The 19791-nt window shown below is 41.5% G+C and overlaps 1 protein-coding gene across 2 annotated transcripts in view; it reads right to left on the minus strand.

Annotated features, from left to right (window-relative positions):
- CMSS1 (cms1 ribosomal small subunit homolog) overlaps window positions 1-6479 on the minus strand; it is a 392023-nt gene extending 385544 nt beyond the window's left edge. For both annotated transcript variants that reach the window (XM_082625504.1, XM_082625503.1), the window contains exon 1: window positions 6310-6479. In XM_082625504.1, coding sequence (XP_082481630.1) covers window positions 6310-6373 — 64 coding nt within the window. In that variant the 5' untranslated portion in view covers window positions 6374-6479. The remainder of the gene's footprint in view (window positions 1-6309) is intronic.
- Between the last annotated feature and the right edge of the window lie 13312 nt (window positions 6480-19791).

The following is a 19791-nucleotide window of genomic DNA, read 5'->3' on the forward strand; positions in this document are numbered from 1 at the left end:
GAATTTTATATGTAGAGGCAATGCTTTACAACATCTACTATTCATGGCTGCCTATAGATGTGAGAAAAGGAAACTCTGGTGTGAAAAAAGGAAAAAAAAACCCACACTTAAGTTATTCAGGTTTAAAAAATCCAAGGTGTTCCCCAACTTCACCGTTTCCAGAAGGAATTCAGCATAGATAAAGCAATGTGATTTTTAAGGATAAAATATTACAACAAAAATATTTACAATGCTTACATCAGCAATCTCAAACAAAATTAACAATCACACTGATTCTAGGTGACAAAAGCTGTTACCAGTAGGAATTGTCAGCTCATTTACAAAGCAAAAGTCTGCTGTCCTTTCAAATATATAATTTCAAAATATAATTTCAAAACTAAACCCAAATATGGTTAGAATAAAATGATAGTAGACACAGTTATAAAACACAGACTTCTAATGTATTTTTAGAAAAAGAAAAGCAACATCTGCCAAGTCCGTCAAAGGCCTAAGCAGGATTTTGACAACTCTTCCAGTGGACCAAGTTTCTTTAGACGCAGAAGTCCTATGTTAAAGTCTCCAAGATGTGGCTGTGAAATATTAACAATTAATTACTTAATGAACAAATCCTTAATGAGTGCCTTCTAAGTACCCAGATACTACTATAGGCCCTAAGGATACAGCAAAGAACAAGATAAACAAATCTCTGCTCACATGGTGCTTACATACTAGTGTGGGGAGATTGTAATAATTTAATAAGGAAAATAATAGTTGGTGATAAGTGCTCTGATGAGAATTACTGCAACATGATAATGTAAGTAGATAGCTACTCTACACTTGCTGAACAGGAACTGAGGTGTGTTTGAACTTAGGTCTTAATGTCAAGAAAAGGCCAACCATTCAAAATTCAGAAGGACAGCCCAGAAAGGAAAAGGAACAGCTATTGCAAAGGGCTAAGACAGAATGAGCTTGGCCTGTTGAGGCACCCAATGAAGGCTGGTGTGGCTGGTACAGCATAAACTAGAGGGGAGTCAGTAAGTTCCAGCAGATACCAGCCATGGTAAGCAATCTAGGTTTTATTCTGTGTGTTGGAGGGAAGCCAGTGACAGGTTTAAGCAGGAATGTGATCTGATCAATCAATTTGTCTGCTGACTGAAGCACAGAGGGACAAGATGGAAATTGGGAGCCCTGTTAGAAGTTTACCACAGAGGTTTAGCCAAGTGAGGATGGCAGCATGTACTCTGATGGCATAAACAAAAAAACAAACAAGCAAAAAAAAAAAAAAAAAAGGAAAAAAGATTCAGGATATGTTTTGGAGGCAGAGACAAGACTTGATAGATCAGATGTAAAGGATGAAGGAAGTAAATAAATGAATAAATCAGAACATGCTTAGGCCTTTGTGAAATTGGGCAGTTGGTGATTTAATTTACTGAGATAGGGAAGTCTGGAGAAAAAGCAGATTTGGCGAAAAGTTCAGGAGTTGGGCCTCATTTACGTTTGACATTCTCATCAAATAAGTATAGACATCAAGAAGACAGCCAGGTATGTGAGCCTTGAGCTCTAGGACCAAGTATGAGTTCCTGGGAAGAGATTGTTCTCAAAGTCCAATGGTACAACCTGCTTATTTGTATCTCAGAGTAATCAGCATTCTTTAGAAGAGTACACTTTGGGAGTCTAAGAGTTAATAGACAATTTGATAACAATGATGTATCTAAACAAAAGGTTTACAAACTATGGGCCTCTTTAAACTGATAAAGGATTATTATTTTAGAGATGAGATTCTTATCATTGATAATTAGAATAATTAACTTTGAGACATTTAAGTACACAGACCGGTTTCTGACTGCCTGTCTATGAATCTCAGCCTCTCTACTTACCAACTGAATAACACTGGGCAAATCACTAAACTACCTGGTGCCTCAATTTCCTCATCTAAAAAATGGAGATACCTGTACCTACATCATGGTATACTTATAAAGATTAAATGAACCAGTACATGTAAAGCAATCAAAAAAGTATCTGGCACAGAGTGACCACTTAACAAATGCAAATTAGTATTGTTACCTGCAATTTCCGGGCACTGCACACAGAAGTGTCTTCACACTTCAGTTTTCTAGTTAGATGCTTGGTAAGAGATGGCATCAAAGATTCAGAATAAGCTAGGGGAGCATATGAAAAACCCTCCTCAAAAGAAGTGGAGGCAAAGAGTTTTGCAGATTGCTAAAAACATCCTCTTTAAAAGTAAGCTATAGGGACTTCCCTGGTGGCGCAGTGTTTAAGAATCCGCCTGACAATGCAGGGGACACGGGAAGATCCCACATGCCGCGGAGCAACTAAGCCCGTGCGCCGCAACTACTGAGCCTGTGTTCTAGAGCCTGTGCTCTAGAGCTCATGCTCTAAAGCCCGCAAGCCACAACTACTGAAGCCCGTGTGCCTGGAGCCCGTGCTCCGCAGCAAGAGAAGCCACCATAATGAGAAGCCTGCGCACAGCAATGAGGAGTAGCCCCTACTCACTGCAACTAGAGAAAGCCCATGTGCAGCAACGAAGACCCAACGCAGCCAAAAATAAATAAATTTATATATAAAAAAAGTAAGCTATATATGTGCCGGTAATTCCTAAATTCGTTATCTCCAGCTCCAAGCCTGGAGCTCCAGACTCATATACCCAGCTGCCTACTGGACACTGGACTTGGTAATTTAATAGGCATATTATTGGAATAAAAAGGGAAAACAATGGGTGTTCTCTTTAGTAAGTGAATGACCAACTGACCACTTCCAACAGCAGAAGCTCTCGGCTCTGCTCCGTAAGTCACGAAAACCATGACGTGAATAAACATTCTGCTTCACACTGAGAAAGTGCCCAGTTTGGTCAATACATGAAATCTCAGGCATTGCACCTGGTGCATTAGCACTAATGTTTTGCAGTTATGATTCCACTGCATGTATTGTTTACTACCATACATGCCGTATTATATATTATTATCACATAATTTCTTAAGGTAGGCAGGGGATAAGGAAATAAGTGAAATGAAGTGAAACGAAATATTAGATATCATTAGATGATTCCTAGGCTCTGTTGCTGAGGCGTACTGTGCTGTACACACCTCAGCAGAGGCAATTCTCAGTTGTCTTACCCTGGGCCATGACTCCAATCACCACCAATGATGACACCAACAGGGTGACCAGACATCTCAAGTGGACTGCCCCAGCAAAATTCTAAGAGCATGGCCTTCCGCTCTCAAAAGTGTCTAGACTGGATGAGAAATTATATATCTACCTGTGTATACTATCACCAAAAGTCCTGTAAAATGCATTCACTCATTCAGTTAATATCTACCAAACACCAACTAAGTGCCAGGTACCATGTTGGGCTCCAGTACAATGCAGGATTCTAATACAGGCATACCTCGGAGATACTTAGGTTCGGTTCCAGACACAATAAAGTGAGTATCACAATAAAGCAAGTCATGAATTTTTTGGTTTACCAGTGCATATAAAAGTTATGTTTCACTATACTGTATTAATTGTGCAATAGCATTACATATAAAAGGAGTACATACCTTACTTAAAAAATAATTTATTGCTAAAAAATGCTAACCAATGCAGAGTCACGACAAACCTTCAATTGTTTAAAAAAAATGTAGTATCTGCGAAGCACAATAAAGTGAAGTGCAATAAAATAAGGAATGCCTGTAGAAAAATGACAGGTTTTGAAAAGCCATAAGATGTATGCAAAAAGGGTCATACGTAGATCGAGAGCTTTAGTAAGGGTATCTAAGTTACACACCTCATCTAAGAAGTCATGAAAACCGCAAAAACATAGTTCAATTCCTTGATAATAGATAGACAGCTGGATAAATATCATACACAGTGTGTGTCGGTGTTTGGGCATCCGTGTGTTTGTACAGTTTGCTCTTAGAAAACGTGCACAAGAATTCATAACCACAGATGTTAAGCCTTTGTTGTAGATAGATGTAGACTGTTGAATAAATGACTAAATGCTCCATCACCTCGCCACCATAAGCACGAACTGGAAACAGGTGATAAGGAAAGATGTTTACTTTTACAGGCAAGTAGTGTAACACACGACAGGAGTAAAGGCATTACTACAACTATCTTTCCTTTCTCTGAGTTAAGGCACTATTTCTCCTCTGACTTTCAAAACAATATATAATTCACATATTTTAGGCTGATCTTTCTCTATTAACATAGGTAGGATCAGAAAACCTGAATTGGTGCAGCTGTGATTTCTTCTGAATTAGAAACATTATTAAGATTATTTAAACAAATCACTGGTAAATAATCAATCAAGCAGATCTCAAGGAAGCTTATACACTCACCTATCTTCAAAGCAGTTAACAAAGCAAAAGCCCTTGATAAATTTAATGTTAGCAATTTTCAAAGCTCAATCTTACAGCTAGAAGGAACCTAAGAAGTGGGGTGATCCTAGGGACTCCAACATATCTTGATGGGAATCCTGGCAATTTAGATGAAAGAGGCTGTAGCACTTTACAGTTCTAACTAGATTCAACGTTTAAAACTCTTGGTTGGTAAAACCCTTAAAAAGATGATCTCTAAGGATCCCTCACTTCACAGACTATGACACTGAGGACCAGAGAAGCCACACAGTAATAGTGGGAAAAGTGTGACTTTGAAAGTCAGGTGCTTGACTAACCTCTTCCCTTGCTGTGTGTTCCTAAGAACAATTAGCTTTTCTGCTTCTCATTTAAACATGAAGGTAATACTTACTTTTTAGGCATGTTATGAAGATTAAATTAAAACGCTTACCCTTTAAGAATGTTATGAAGATTAAAGGAATTCATATTTATGAAAACATCTGGCACATAGTAGATATTCAATACATGTTAATTTCTTTGTTTTCAAAGGGTGACTAACTTGAGAGACACATAGCTGGTGAGGGCAAGAAACAGGACTAGAACCAAGAATTAAGATCCCCTTCACCACTCCAAAAAATTTTGACTGTTTCTTAATTGGCATTTATCCTTGAATCATACCATAAAATATAGTTTTTAACACCTCAGTTATGGGGGGGCAGGAGCTATTTAAAGGAAACGTGAAATACCACAGCCTGCAAAAAAATGTATTTGTGCCTTCAAGCACAAGCATACATTTGCTAAAAACAAAGCCTCAAAAGAGTCAGGAAGTTTAATCAATGAAATATTATACTGGCAACCTTTTGAAAAATGCCACCTGCTCTGTTTGTATCTGAAGCCTGCCCTTCTGGAAACAATGTTGTAGTACAGCATTGAAACATTGTTCGTTGTTTTCATATGGCTATTTCTCAACTCACATTTCAATATTAATGATTGCAGCAAATATGTATCAACTGTCAATCATGTGCAGGGTCCTGTGGACTCTACAGACATGAATCAGGCTTTGGTTTTACCGTAAAAAAATCTTAGAATCTAGTAAAGAAGAGAGGCAGACTCTGAAGAATGATTTTAAAAAAACAATTGTATATTAAGGCATGAGACTTGAAAAGTTCAATGCCAGCCTGTGGTGAGGAGTTATTTAACACTATCTACTCAAGGATAAAATATTCACTGCATTGGCAGTAGGTACACGTAGCATAATAAACATTGTCTGAACTGTGTTAACTGAATTCTACTCTCGTTTCTGACACCAACTAGCTATGTGAACTTGTCATGTTATTTGATATCTTTAGGTTTCATGTTCCCATCTGTCAAATGGGTGAGTCCAAGCGGATCTCCAAGTCTCCTTCAGGCTCTAAAAGTCCAAACGATATGATGATGATATGATGCTGCTGCTGCTAACGATAGCAAGAAAAACTAAAGCTTTTATTTACTGCTCACATATTATGTACCAAGCACTGTGCTAAAGTGCATCATCTGTATTATCTTCATGACAATCTTATGAAATTGGCATTATTACGCTTATTTTACAGATGAGGAAAAGGAGGCTAAACAGTCTTAAAAGGCTGGAGTCGCGATTTGAACAGAAGCAGTCTGAACCTAACCCAGGAGTTAACCCTTAACCGCTAAGCCCAAACTCCCTGTCTCCGCGAAAACTGTCTTATCTGTTAAGAAATAAGGACAAACAAAAAACAGCTTGGAAAAGGGTCCTTCCTGACTAGAGGGCAAGTATGAATTACTGTCACACTTGTCTGTTTCACGTGTTAGTATATCTCTTGCTTCACTTGCTCCGCGACGCTCGCGTGCACCCCACGGCGGTGTGCACCACCGCGGGGCAGAGCGCGGCGACCGCCAGAGGCAGCGCCGGCCCGGGCTGAGGCGCACGGAAGGCTGTGGGGTGGGGGAGGTCCCGCAGGAGCGCGGGCAGAGTGGGTACCTGGGCTGCTGGCTGCTCCTGACGGCTGGGTCTTCCACCACTCGTCTCCAAGATCGTCTGCCATCTTCACGCGGGACTCGACGTGGCCCGACCACCAGTGAGGAGCGGGCGCTGGCCGGGACTCGCGCTATTTCAGAGCCGGGCTGCCGGCGTCGCAGCACGCTCAGCCTCTCCTCAGACACTGTCGCCTCCGCCCCGCGGCGATGACGTCACAACCTCCGCCTCGCCACCCCGGCAGCTGTGTCTAACTGTTCGCAGTTTCTACACCAGTGAGGATGGGCAGGATCAGTCTGGAGACTTAAAGTAAACCCCCAAAAAAGCCGAAAGAAAGGAAGACACATAAGCAGAAAAAGTGTATCATTTTTTTAAGTGCTGCCTTTAAAACTTTTTGTTTAGGTTTTATTTTTGCCGAATAGATATTGTCGAAAGTGGGAGACGGAATGCTAAGACAGTTTTCCTCTGTTCAAAGGCCTTGAGTCGCGGGAGAGGACCATAGCACGTGGGTGTGTTTTCGTCTGTGTGTTAGTGTTTGGGCGTCGGTGTGTTTTTACAGTTTGCTCTTTAAAAAAACGTACACAAGCCATGACCATGAATTTTGTACCTTTCTTGTAGATGAGGGTACTGCTCTTTTTATACGATATGAGGAAAGCAAATGTTGACTGGTCCAGAAGGGCTTGCCAACGGACAGACCCGAGAAGTACGAAGAGTTTATAGTCGACTTCCCCGCACTCTCTTCGACTGCGCCCCCCACCCCACCCGGTTTTGTGAAACAAGGGAAGAAGAAGGGAGCCCGTTGCTGCCCAAGTATAGGTAAGAGACCTACGGTGCTTGTCTCACTCCCTCAAGTGGCAGAGATGGGCAGGGAAAACCCTCTGGGCGCCGAGGGCTGGGGCCAGCTGTAAACTAAGTGTGGACGATACTTTTCAGGAGAGTCATGAGGTGAAAATCATACGAAAATGCATTAAATACACGTGATGTGCCTGTCACTGTAATTGGAATACTGGTTTAAAGATGAGTAGGATACGATCCCGCCTTCCAGATTTCACCAACTCAAGTAGAGGAGCTACAACTTGTAAGGATGAAGGTCTAAACTAATGATGAGGATACATTCTCAGAAACAACCGGGACTCTTAATCTGATGAGGATAGGATTAGCCAAATGTGAAAATTATCCAAAACCCACCCAACTAATAGGTGGCTTATAAATGCATTACTGATTAGACTTTATCAGTATGTCCTAAACGCCCTAAAAGGGAAGATATTAGCTATATAAATATGCCAAATGTAAAATAATCTGTAATCATCGAAAGTAATGTGTCTTTCATGAGAAAATGTAGATGGCAGAAATTATGGTGGTTGACTGAAAAGTTAGATAAGAAATACCAATGAGGAGGAGGAAGTGCCGTGACCAATAAGCATATGAAAAGCTGTTCTGTCTCATTATTAATCTGAGAAATACAAAAAAAGACTACAATGAGATACTGTTTTTCATTCAGTAAATTGACAAAATTAAGAAGTCTGGCAGTACCAAATTCTGGAGAATATGTGTGTCAGTGGGAACTCTTAAACATTATTGCTGTAAGTGTAAATTGGTATAACCACTTAGAAAAGCAATATGGCAAAATCTTGTAAAGGTCAACATACACACCTTATGATCCAGCAATTTCCACTCCTAACTATATACATTTGGGAAACTCTTGCATATGTGTACCAGGAAATTATAAAAGAATATTCACAGCAGCACTGTTAATAATAGCAAAAATGTGGAAACAACCCAAATGTTTTATATAGGAAAATGGATAACTAAATTACAATATAACCACACAATGAAGCAGAGTAAATGAATGAACATACATAATAACATGGATATACTTTGGAAATATAATGGTTAATTTAAAAAAGCCAAGTCTCAGATACCATTTTGTAAAGTTCAGATACAAAGAAAACTAAAAAAATTTCAGGCAAAAAAATTCATTTTTTTTTTTTTTTTTTTAAGGTAAGAGACTGGTAAGCACGAAATTCAGGATGGGGGAATTCCCTGGTGGTCCAGTGGTTAGGTCTCCATGCTCTCACTGTGGAGGGCCCAGGTTCAACCCTGGTTGGGGAGCTAGAGTCTCACAAGCCTCACAGTGTGGTGAGGCAAAAAAAAAAAAAAAAAAAAAGGATATGGATTGGTGGGGGAGGGGAGTGGTCAGGGAGATGGGCTTAGGAAGAACAAAGGTAAATGCAAATTATTGGCAAAGTTCTAATTCAGGTAGAGTGGATGTGCATTTAAGTATTATGCTTTATAACTTATAGGTATGTTACGTATATTTTTGTGGTACAAATAACACGTTATTTGTATAATTTAAAATATAAGAGAAAATATCCACTTACACAAAAGAGAAATTTTCATTAAAGTTAAGTGCTATTCATTTAGAACTCATTAAGAACTCCAAATAATGACCCTTTATCTCAAATGACATTCAAAGCTGCCAGACAGTCTTACTACTTTCCCATGTGAGTTCACTTTCCCACTGTCCTGATCTTATCCCAGGATCAGTCTTCCTATTGGCCCTGAATTCCAACCACCTCAGATGCCGGTCACAAGTCCCCAGTTGTCACCTATGCTTCTGACCTACCAGCTATAAATCAGAGATTCTCATGGACTCCCTCCTTGGGTTCAGTCGTTTACTAGAATAGTTTATAGAACTCAGAGAAATACTTATATTTACCAGTTTATTATATAAAGGATACAGATGAACAGCAAGATGAAGAGATGCATAGAGTAAGGTGCAGAAGGGTCCCAATCACAGGAACTTCTGTTTCCGTGGAGTTGGAGTGTGGCATTCCTGGCATATGGATCTGTTCACCAACCTGGAAGCTCTCTGAACCCTATACTTCTGGAATTTTTATGGAGGCTTCATTATATAGGCATGATTCATCATTATCTGTCTCCAGCCCCTCTGCCCTTCTTGGAGGATGGGGAGTGGGCTGAAAGTTCCAAGCTTTTAATCATGGATTGGTGTTTCTGGTGACCAGCCCCTGTCCAGGAGCCCACCAAGTGACACCTTATTAGAAAAAAAGACTCCTACCACTCAGGAAATTCCAAGGAATTTAGGAGTTCTGTGTCAGGAGCCAGGGGGCAGAGACAATGCCTTTTAATCATATTGTCTTCTTCCATTACGACTTTGAAGCAATACTATTGATGCCCTGCTCCATTTTCCCTTGGCCCATATCTGAGCTTCTTTGTAGCTGTGGTAGACTATTTCCATCACGTTGACAACTTCCCTCCCTGAGCATCCCTACCATCTGCTTCTCTGGCACCATGGCAGCTTGCTCAGCCCAAGAATCAATGCAGTTAATGCTCCCAAGGGCAACCCTCAACCAAAAGGGAACAGGTGTTAGTAGATAATGCTCCAGATTCTCTGTCCTTTGGTGGCACAATTCTGAAATATGTTTCGCACAGTTTTTTTGAAGGGTCCCCAGATGGACACTTTATTGCCTTTTCTGTTTTTCATATCTCCTTTCCCCAGTCTCTCACTTGTGCTTCCTGAGATCACCTCCCAAATAATATACCTGCACCCAAGTCCTAGTCTCAAGGTCTGCTTTAGAAGCAACCTAAATTAAGACAGTTGGTACTGGAAATACCCTAGAAAGCAGACCCTCAAGACAAAACTTGGGAATCCATTTACTCACTGATCCGATGGTAACAAGGACATAATCGGCAGTGGTAAGAAGAATGGTAAAAACTGCTGGTGTACTGTAGCATCACAATAACTAAACCACAGTCACTCACCTGTGGTAGATTAGAATGACGTACAGGTGGAAGGGGAAATGCTGGCTTGTGCAATAGCTTTAACTTGAAAAATATGGGGCAATTGTAATTTTAAAGATTGTGGAGTTGGCTGGTTATTATCAATTCCAAATATGCTGAGAAAACTAGAAGTCCTTCCTAGCAGTGCTTAAAAGAGGCCCTTCTGCAACCAGAGACCATACTGTGCTATAAATTCAGGTCAGAATTTGATCAAAAGGGTAGCAGAGCTACAAAGAGATTGACTGCACAGACCGATATGTTACCTATGGTCAAGTCAAGTCCTCAAACGGAAGGAGAAGGACTCTGAGACTGAGATGGAGACGTTTGGGTAGATGTCCTTGCGGTTCCTGAACTTCCAGATTCTTGAGCCTTCTGGGCTGACAGAACTGGCCCTTTCTCCCTTGCTGGAGGAAAATAGCCTCTTATTACCTGGAGACCATTCAAGGCCTCACTGTAGTCAGTTGCCTCACAAGATGATGTTTGAGCCCTCACCTTCTCTCATTGCTTCTTCACCAATAACTAGAGTTAGTTCTCAGCATAGACAGAGTGGAAAGTACAGCCCCTATTATAGGAGAAAATTATTTATTTACAAGAAAGACTACAGGTATATATATACATATATATATATATGTATATATACACATATGTATGTGTGTGTATGTGTGTGTATATATATATATATGATATATATATATATATATATCATATCAACAGGAACCACAAATTTCTTAAGGTAATGGATCTTGAGAGTATTGGACCAGCAGTGTGTGAAGCTGGGTAGGAGAGAGGTTATTGATATGGAGACACTCCCCAGTGGCCAATGATTTAATGTCCTGTGAAGTCCTAACATCCTGTGGGGATGGCATCTTAAAGCTTAGACACAATGGTAACCTATAGTAAATGAGATGGAGACATCGGGACTGCCTTGGCAGATTATTAAGGAAAGGGTCAGGAGACTCAGTGGTGGACTTTAGAATGGATTTATTATGTGAGACCAGAGAACCTACCAGCTGACTCTCTTCCCTGGGAGGGCCCAGAGGACAATTCTTTCACCATAAGATTGCAGTAGTGTGTGGGCACTGACTTAGTTGAGAGACTCAATGGTGACTGTCCTGTGTAGGCCAGAGGTGACAGTAGGAGATGCCCAAGTGTCCGTGAGTATGATAGAATTCCAGAATAGTGAAAGCAGTTGGCAGCACTGAACCATCAGAAGCAAAGTGAATTTAATCAGTGGTCAGGGACCCTTGAAATGTAGGAGATCTGTGGTGTTCCACAGACCATGAGTTCCTAGGGGCAAGATAGAAAGCCAATGAGGGTATTGATTGACTTACATAGCAACAACAACAAAATCAAGAGCTGGTAAGCAGAACGCAGATTTTTAACTGCCAAAATGGAAAAGCATGATCTTTGGACAAGTTTCCAGATATGAGCCAATTCTCAAACTCAAGAATCCATTGATTAAAGGGAATCTGGATACCCCTGAGGAAGTTCTCTGCAACACAACCAGTATATACAATTTGTACTCATACCTTTCCCAAAGGAAACTATGGTCATTTTTCAGAGTAATTGTCCACTGGAGAAATGAGAAATACCCAGCTCTTTCAAGGGCTGTTGGATACAGGGTAACTACATTGACACAGGGAATCCAAACTGCCACCATAACCCCTGTTAGAGTGGGGCATACAGGGGCCAGGTGACAGAGTCCTGGCCTAAATCTGTTTCATGGTGGCTTCAATGGGTTCATCAACTTATGGTCATATCTCCAGTTGCTGAGTGCATAATTGAGATGGATGTACTTAGCAGCTGGTAGGACCATCACATTGATCCTCTGACCAATAAAGTAAGAACCGTTAGGGTAGGAAGGGTCATGTGGAAGCCCCTGAAAGTGCCTTCCCTTTCCCCAGTCCTTTCAAAGATAGTAAATTAGAAGCACTATCTCATTCTAGTGAAGTTGCAGAGATTAACGCCAACCTAAAAGACTTAAAGGCTGCAGGGGGTTGGTTTACTAGTATGGTCCTCCAAAGCCAGATGGACCGTGGCAAATGATGGTGGACTGCTGTAAATTTAATCACATGGTATCTTCAAGCATAGAGGATGTACCAGGTGTTATATCTTTGATTGAACCAATCAACACAGCCTCTAGCACTTGCTTTGGCAAATGTGCTGTATTTGATTCCTATCAGGAAAAAGTATCAAAAGCAGTTTGCATTCACTTGGGAAAAATTGAGTTCATATTCACTCAAGGTTGTGAATATTTTCCTATGAACACTCTCAAGGCTGGTTAACTCTCCTGATCTTTGTCATAATATAGTTCATAAGGACTATGGTTATTTGAACTCTTCCTCAAAACATCACTTTAATCCATTTTATTGGTGATATAGTATTAATTGGATCTGGGGAGCAGGAAATGGCCAGTACTGTGGTTGCCCTGGGAAAATACATACATGCCAAAGTGTGAGAGATAAATCATAAATATTCAGGGCCCTGCAACATTGATCACGTTTTTAGAAGTCTGGATATATGAGGCACGCCTGGTATCCCCTTCACGGGAAAGGAAAAGTTATTGCATCTTTCATCTCCTACCACCTACTACCTATGCAAGAAATAGAGAACAGTATTTGGTGCACCTGTTTAGATTTTACAGCTAGCCTATGCCACACTTAGAAATAGTGCTCTAACTCACTTATCAGTTGAGTCAAAAGGCTGCCAGTTTTGAGTAGGATCAAAAGAAGAGAAGCCTTGGCAGTGGGTCCAGGCTGTGACACAAGCTGCCCTTCCCCTTAGTTCATAATGATGTGGCAGATTCCAAGGTGCTAGGTGAGAGTTGATGATGCTGTGTGGAGTCTGGCAGGACCTGAAAGGAGAATCACAGCACAAACTCATAGGGATTTATGTATGTATGTATGTATGTATGTATGTATGTATGTATTTATGTATTTATTTATTTATTTTGCTTTTTGAAATGGCTCTTTAATAAACCCAGGGCAAAGGGTGTGGTGACGAGATTGCTTCTTGAAAAGTGTCAGGCCAGAAATTGTACTTTGAGAATATTTCACAAATTTCCTTTGACCCAAGTCTTTTTGTTGCTTATTATTGTTCACCATGACCTTCAGAAATTCCTAGGGTTTTAGAATAAGGCCATACCTTCAGTAGCCGAACCATTCAAAAAGCAGCTACTGGCATGATACTAAGTTCTAGCAGAAACTGAGCATTTGACGATGGAGCATCAAATGATTATATTATCAGAGCTGCCCTTTTAGACCTGGGTTTTGTAAGGTTGGGTGCCCACAACAGCAACCCACTGAAAAATAGAAATAATATATATGGGATCACATCTAAGCAGGTCCAGAAGTCATAAGTAATTTACATGAACAGGTGGTAAAGATCTCTGTGTCTTGTATTCCTCACTCACACCTATGGCTTCGTGAGGTGTTTCCTGTGACCAGCTGATGATGTTAGAGGAAATATTCATGAGTGGTTCAGGCTTGATATGTTAGTAGAGCTGAAAATGGACTGCTACTGCACTACAGTCCCACTCAGGGAGGGGCCCTAGAGGACAGTGTGAGGAGAATCCTTCTAGTGGGCAGAGCTTCAAGATGTACATTTAATTATCTCCCTGGAATGGAGAGAGAAATAGTCTGAGCTAAGGATAAATACAGAGTCTTGAGCAGTAGTGAATTGTGTGGTTGAGTGGGTCAAGGGCCTGGAAGATATACTATTTAGAGTTCAATAGCAAAGAGATCTGGGAAGAAGCATTTGCAGGGAACTAGGGAGTGAGCAGAAGTGTGTGGATCTTCATGTCCCATGTCCAGGTCCGCTAGTGAGTATGCACTATGGATGAGACCCTGAATATCCAGGTAGACATATCGCAGGTTGTGTTTTTCAGAGATGGCCACAAATGTCTCCCATCCCACATACTCTTCTTACAATGTGACCTTGACACTCCTTCTGTTGTGTGGTGGGGTCTGCTTCCCTCTCTGTGAATCTGGGCCAGCATTTGTCACCTCCGCTGATAGAATATGGTAGGAAGGATATTCTGTGACCTCTGAGGCGCAATCTTAATAATTCTGTGCATTTCCACCTTGCTCCCTTGGGATGCTCACTTGGAATCCAGGTGTGATACAGTGAGAAAGCCCAAGGTAGGCCGCACAGAGGAACCACGTGAAAAGGACATATGTAGGTATACTGGCCCACAGCTCAGCTAAGGTCCCCGCTGACAGCCAGCATCAACAGGCAGACCCGTAAATGAAGATGCTTTCAGATGATTACAGGACCCAGGTGTTGATTCCCCTCCAGTTGTGGCCCTAGACGTCGTGGAGCAGAGACAAACCATCCACGCTCTATCAGGATAGAGTGAATTCCTGACCCACTTTTCTCATGTAAGAAAAAAACCCTGCTTGTGAAGCTGTTGTTTCTCCTCTGGCCACAAGAGGGAGAACTTGTTCTTTGGGAACCTGCAAGTCTTAGAAGCTTTGCCTACTTTCTGTCTCCTACGGGCCGCGGGATACCCTGCCTAGAGTTGCAGTGAATTTTCCATCTTTCTCCCCACAGGGCCTGGTGCGGTCAGGTGGCTAAAGTAAAACTTACTTTAAAAAAAAAAGTTCAAATCTTGAATACGTATGAGCTCTAAAGATCATTTAGAAGAAGAAACACCTGATCTTTAACTTCACCTTTGGAACGAGAAAATTGATATGGTGATTGCATGTTTAGCCTTGACGAAGAAAGGAAACTCATTCTAGTTTGTCCTTTGGAGTCACTGGGTGAAGGTGGACTGTCTGCCTCAAGCAGCTGGGTCTTAAGCTCCCTAGACGGTCATATCCACTGAGGTAGAGGAGGTGCAGTAGGTGGCAGCCCCGCAGTGGTCTGCAGAACTTCCCTGGGAGAGGCTGGGACTTGCAGTTTCTGGACCACCGCTGTGGTACTGCTTAGACTCCTCACCCATTTGGTGAACACTGGTGAACGTGGAGGTAAGGGTGGCTGCCGGAGGTCATTTTCAGTTACCTCCTACATCATGGGTTGGTCCTGTTAACAGATGTTTTCCCTCTAGTTTTTTTATTTTTTAGATTATTTTTATAAATTACAGTAAAATGCACATAACATAAAGTTTACCATCTTAACCATTTTTAAGTGTACAGTTCGGTGGCATTAAGTACATTCGCATTGCTTTGCAACCATCACCACCATCCATGTCCAGAACTCTTTTCATCTTGCAAATCAAACCCTATACCCATTGAGCAATAATTCCTCATCCCTTCCTCCCCCCGCACCCAGCACCTGGAAATCACCCTTCTGCTTTCTGTCTCTGTGAATTTGACTTCTCTAGGTGTCTCATATAAGTGGAATCATACAATATTTGTCCTTTTGTTATTGGCTTATTTCTCTTAGCATAATGCCCTCCAGGATCATCCATGTTGTAGCATGTAGCAGAATTTCCTTCTTTTTTGAAGGAATAATATTCCATTGTATGTATATACCACATTTTGTTTATCCATTCATCCATTAAAGGACATTTGGCTTACTTCCACCTTTTAAATATTGTGAATAATGTTGCTATGAACAGGAATGTACAAATAACTGTTTGCATCCCTGCTTTCAGTTCTTTTGGGTATATACTCAGAACTGGAAATGTTGGGTCACACAGTAATTTTATTTTTCATTTTTCAAAGAACCTCCATACTGTTTTCCATAGCTGCTGCCCAATTTTACTTTCCCACCAGCAGTGCACAAGGGTTCCAATTTCTCCATATCCTCACCAACACTTGTTATGTTTTGTATTGTACTGTTCTGTGTTGTTTCATAGTAGCCATCCTAATAGGTGTGAGGTGGTCCCTTCACTTTTTTGTTTTTTGTTTTTTGTTTTTTTTTTTTGTGGTACGAGGGCCTCTCACTGTTGTGGCCTCTCCCACCGCGGAGCACAGGCTCCGGATGCGCAGGCCCAGCGACCATGGCTCACGGGCCCAGCCACTCCGCGGCACATGGGATCGTCCTGGACCGGGGCACGAACCCGTGTCCCCTGAATCGGCAGGCGGACTCTCAACCACTGCACCACCAGGGAAGCCCCTTCCCTTCAGTTTTTAAAGCCAACTGCCTTCACATCTCCTAAGGGGTAAGGATGTCACCATGGCATCTGTCAGTATATAGTCTTTTGATAGCTGGCTGTTTCCTTGTCTCTGGTAAGGACAGTAACTAAGAAATAGCTGAGGTCAGCTCTCTCTCTTTTGAGGCAAGCTAATATTCTAAACCTTCACTGGCAGTTGTTTGCTCCTCAGGCAGCCGAGAACTTTTATCTCCTGCCTTTAGGCAGTATGGTGTAATAGCTCAGAGCATGGACTATGGAGCCAGATGTGTGGGTTAAAATCTTGGCATTGTCATTATTAGATCTTGGACAAGTTACTTTGCCTCAGCTGTAATATGGAGCTAATAATAAGAGTCATTATAAGGAGTAACTAAGTTAATACCTAAAAACAGTTAAAGCATTTTGGTACATGGTTGTCACTCAGTAAATAGTAGCAGTTGTTGCCCCTCCATAACACACTCTACAACTTCACCCACCCTCCCAAATGTAGAAGATAGTTACTATTATCACCTACTGTTTTACAGGTGCAAAAGCTGAAGTTTAGAGACGTTAAATAATTGATTCAAGATATCACAGCTGTTAAATAGAGGAGCTGAGATTGGTTCTCTGAGCCTGGCCTCAGAGCCCTCTCCTAACATGTTCTATATTGGTGACTCTGGTTTGGCAGAACAAATGACAAGGACAGCATTGGCCTTGGTGAGGAAAGGCAGCTCTTACTAGTAGGCAGTTGGAACCTGGGAAGCATTCCATCAGCTTTCCCCATTGTGTCTGTCACCCACAAATGAAGAGCAGATGTGAATGTTGCTGCCAGCCACTCACTTGTTAGATGAGAACTGACTTGGCCATGCTCATTATAAAATTAATTTTTAGGTCTTGGTGGTTTTAACAAAGCATGTGAATTGTAGGTCTCCACAGGAATCATAAACTTTAATTTAGAATGCTTTTGAATCTAATAAAAATCTATTTTTACTTGCATTAAGATAGCAGAGGAAAAAACCTCTGGAAAGGTTCTGGATGCCTCAAAGGAAAATTCAGTTAGATGGTTCTGTGTTTCAGTAACACACATGAGAAACTTCTGAATAATTTGTTAAAATGGGATGATGTGCCCCACTTTTTAAATTGAAATTCCAATGCACTTATCTCCAGGAATTAGCAAAAAATACTTTTCTAATAATAAAAATCATTAACAGCTATTTGACATCATAAAGAATAACTTATTTGAGCATAAAGTTGATCCTGATACAAATATTCGTTTTGAAAATGAAAGCATCAGAAATTCTGTGTAACTCTTTGCTAGAAGAAAGATAACCCTAAGGCTACTCCATAGATATTTTTCTTTTTCATGATATAGAATGAGCATGATATTTTCATTTTAGAGTCACAAGGACCGTTAAGGAGAAAAACTTTTTTGAAATATAGGAAAATATGATTGATTTACACTTTTTATTGGCTCTGCGTATTTGGAGTTCATTGTAATTCCATGTGGATTGGGATGCCATTTCCCTTTGCTATATCTGTGATGAAAGGATCTGTTAAATAAATTCCTGCAGCAAGTAAGGGAGGAGATTTTAAAGCAGTCTAATCATTTTTGTCTGCAAATGGTGCCACTGATTTTGAGTGTCTTTTCTTTCCTTCTTATTACAATAGGCCACCAGGTCTCTCTCCAGGCTCATGGCTTTACCCTCATCTGCCTCGCAAATGCGCGTCTGGCGCACAGGCAGATCCCACAAGTCTATGTATAAACCAAGCGTCTCTTCTTTGCCTGCCTGGAGCAGGCTCCACTGGAGGACTGCCTATTTCTATCAGTGGCACCGTCCCTGTTTTCCAAGCGTATCAGTGAGGAAACCACCTTCGAGTCAAGATTCCTTCTCCCTCATAAGGCCATCCTGGGATTGTCTCCAGGGTCAGTTCTGTCTTTCAACTGTCTCTTCAGTTTTCAGTTCTTCTTCATTCCGTTTCCTAGCCCTTGAGATAGCTCCATTGTTATGCAGTCTTTAAACCCTAACACCTGACCTGACATGTGACTCTCACTCTTTAGACTTGGTTAGGCTCCCTGAACCATCAACCCATCACCCCATTCCTGGATTAAAGCTGTTCTGATCTCATTGGTTTTGCTACTTGTATCATACGTTCTCCACAGAATCATCAAAGTAACTTTTCTAAAATACTTATGTTCATACCATTTTCCTGCTTAAGGACCTACAATGTCTTCTTATTGCATATTAGATAAAATATAAATGTATCTTCCCTACATGTAAAGCCCTACATCACTTGATCCTTCTTTGGTTATTAAATGTTTCCTTTACTAGTTTTTGAGTAGTTCTGAACCAGTCAGGTCATTTCCCTTATCTCTGCCCGCCCCACTCCACCCCCGCCACCCCTTCTGACTCTCTCTCTCTCTCTCTCTCTCTCTCTCTCTCTCTCTCTCTCTCATACACACACACACACACACACACTGCCCTATGCTCCATTCATCCAAATATTGTCAAATTAAAGATGATTTCTTTAAAAGTCGTCTTCTCCAAAAAACTACCTGAGATTAGCTTTTATCCCACAGTAGACTTCTAAATAATCTTGGGACATATAATCTTCTGTATAATCTTGGAATGCCAGAGCTGGATGCAGTCACACCTCCCATCGAGTTTAGCACTAGCTCCCACAGCAACCCTCCAACCCTCATTCTTCCCTCCACCCTGGAGCTGGACCAGCGCTCTGTGATGAGCTGTGGATGCAAAGATGAAACAGGTGCCTGCTCTCAAGAGGCTTACACTCTATCAATAGGGGAGACAGGGGCTTCCCTGGTGGCGCAGTGGTTGAGAGCCCACCTGCCGATGCAGGGGACGCGGGTTCGTGCCCCGGTCCGGGAAGATCCCACATGCCGCGGAACAGCTGGGCCCGTGAGCCATGGCCGCTGAACTTGCGCGTCCGGAGCCTGCGCTCCGCAGCGAGAGAGGCCACAACAGTGAAAGGCCCGCAAAAAAAAAAAAAAAAAAAAAAATAGGGGAGACAGACAAACAGTTCAGTTATAAAGCAGGAAAAGTAAAGGGACAGAAGATTGTACAAGGCAGGGTAGTGACTACATCTGGGCAGTAGGGAAGGAGAGGTGATGCTTGTGCTGTGTCCTGAGGGGTGAGGAGGGATTATCGAGCAGACAGGTCAGAGAAGGCATTCCCAGGAAGGGAGCAGCATGGAATGACCTTTCTCTTTCTGAACTTTGCTAGTACATGTGCATCCAGTTGGCTTCATACCACCCTTGTTTGTATATCACCTGGAAGTCAATTTGTTTAACAAACATCTTGATGTCCTCTAAACAAAAGATACTTTTTAAAAGAATGGTCATGTTTTCTATTGCTTATGTGCCCCTCACATAGCCTAGTAGTATCAGGTGCAAAGTAGGGGCTACTTTTTGTTTTGTTTTAATGTAAAGGGATACTATAGACCTATTGGAATGATGGATTTGCCCTGCTTGTCCGGCATTCTAGATTCCAACCATTTATTCCTCCTTGCCTCTGTCTCTTGTATCTATCCTTCCATTTACTTTTGTGACCAACACTGTGTGCACGGGAGATGACTGGTCCGTGTCATGGAAGAGCCTTTGGCCGTGGAATGAA

The sequence above is a fragment of the Mesoplodon mirus genome, assembly GCF_964341445.2.
Source record: "Mesoplodon mirus genome assembly, chromosome: 6".
In the NCBI taxonomy this organism is placed as follows: Eukaryota; Metazoa; Chordata; class Mammalia; order Artiodactyla; family Ziphiidae; genus Mesoplodon; species Mesoplodon mirus.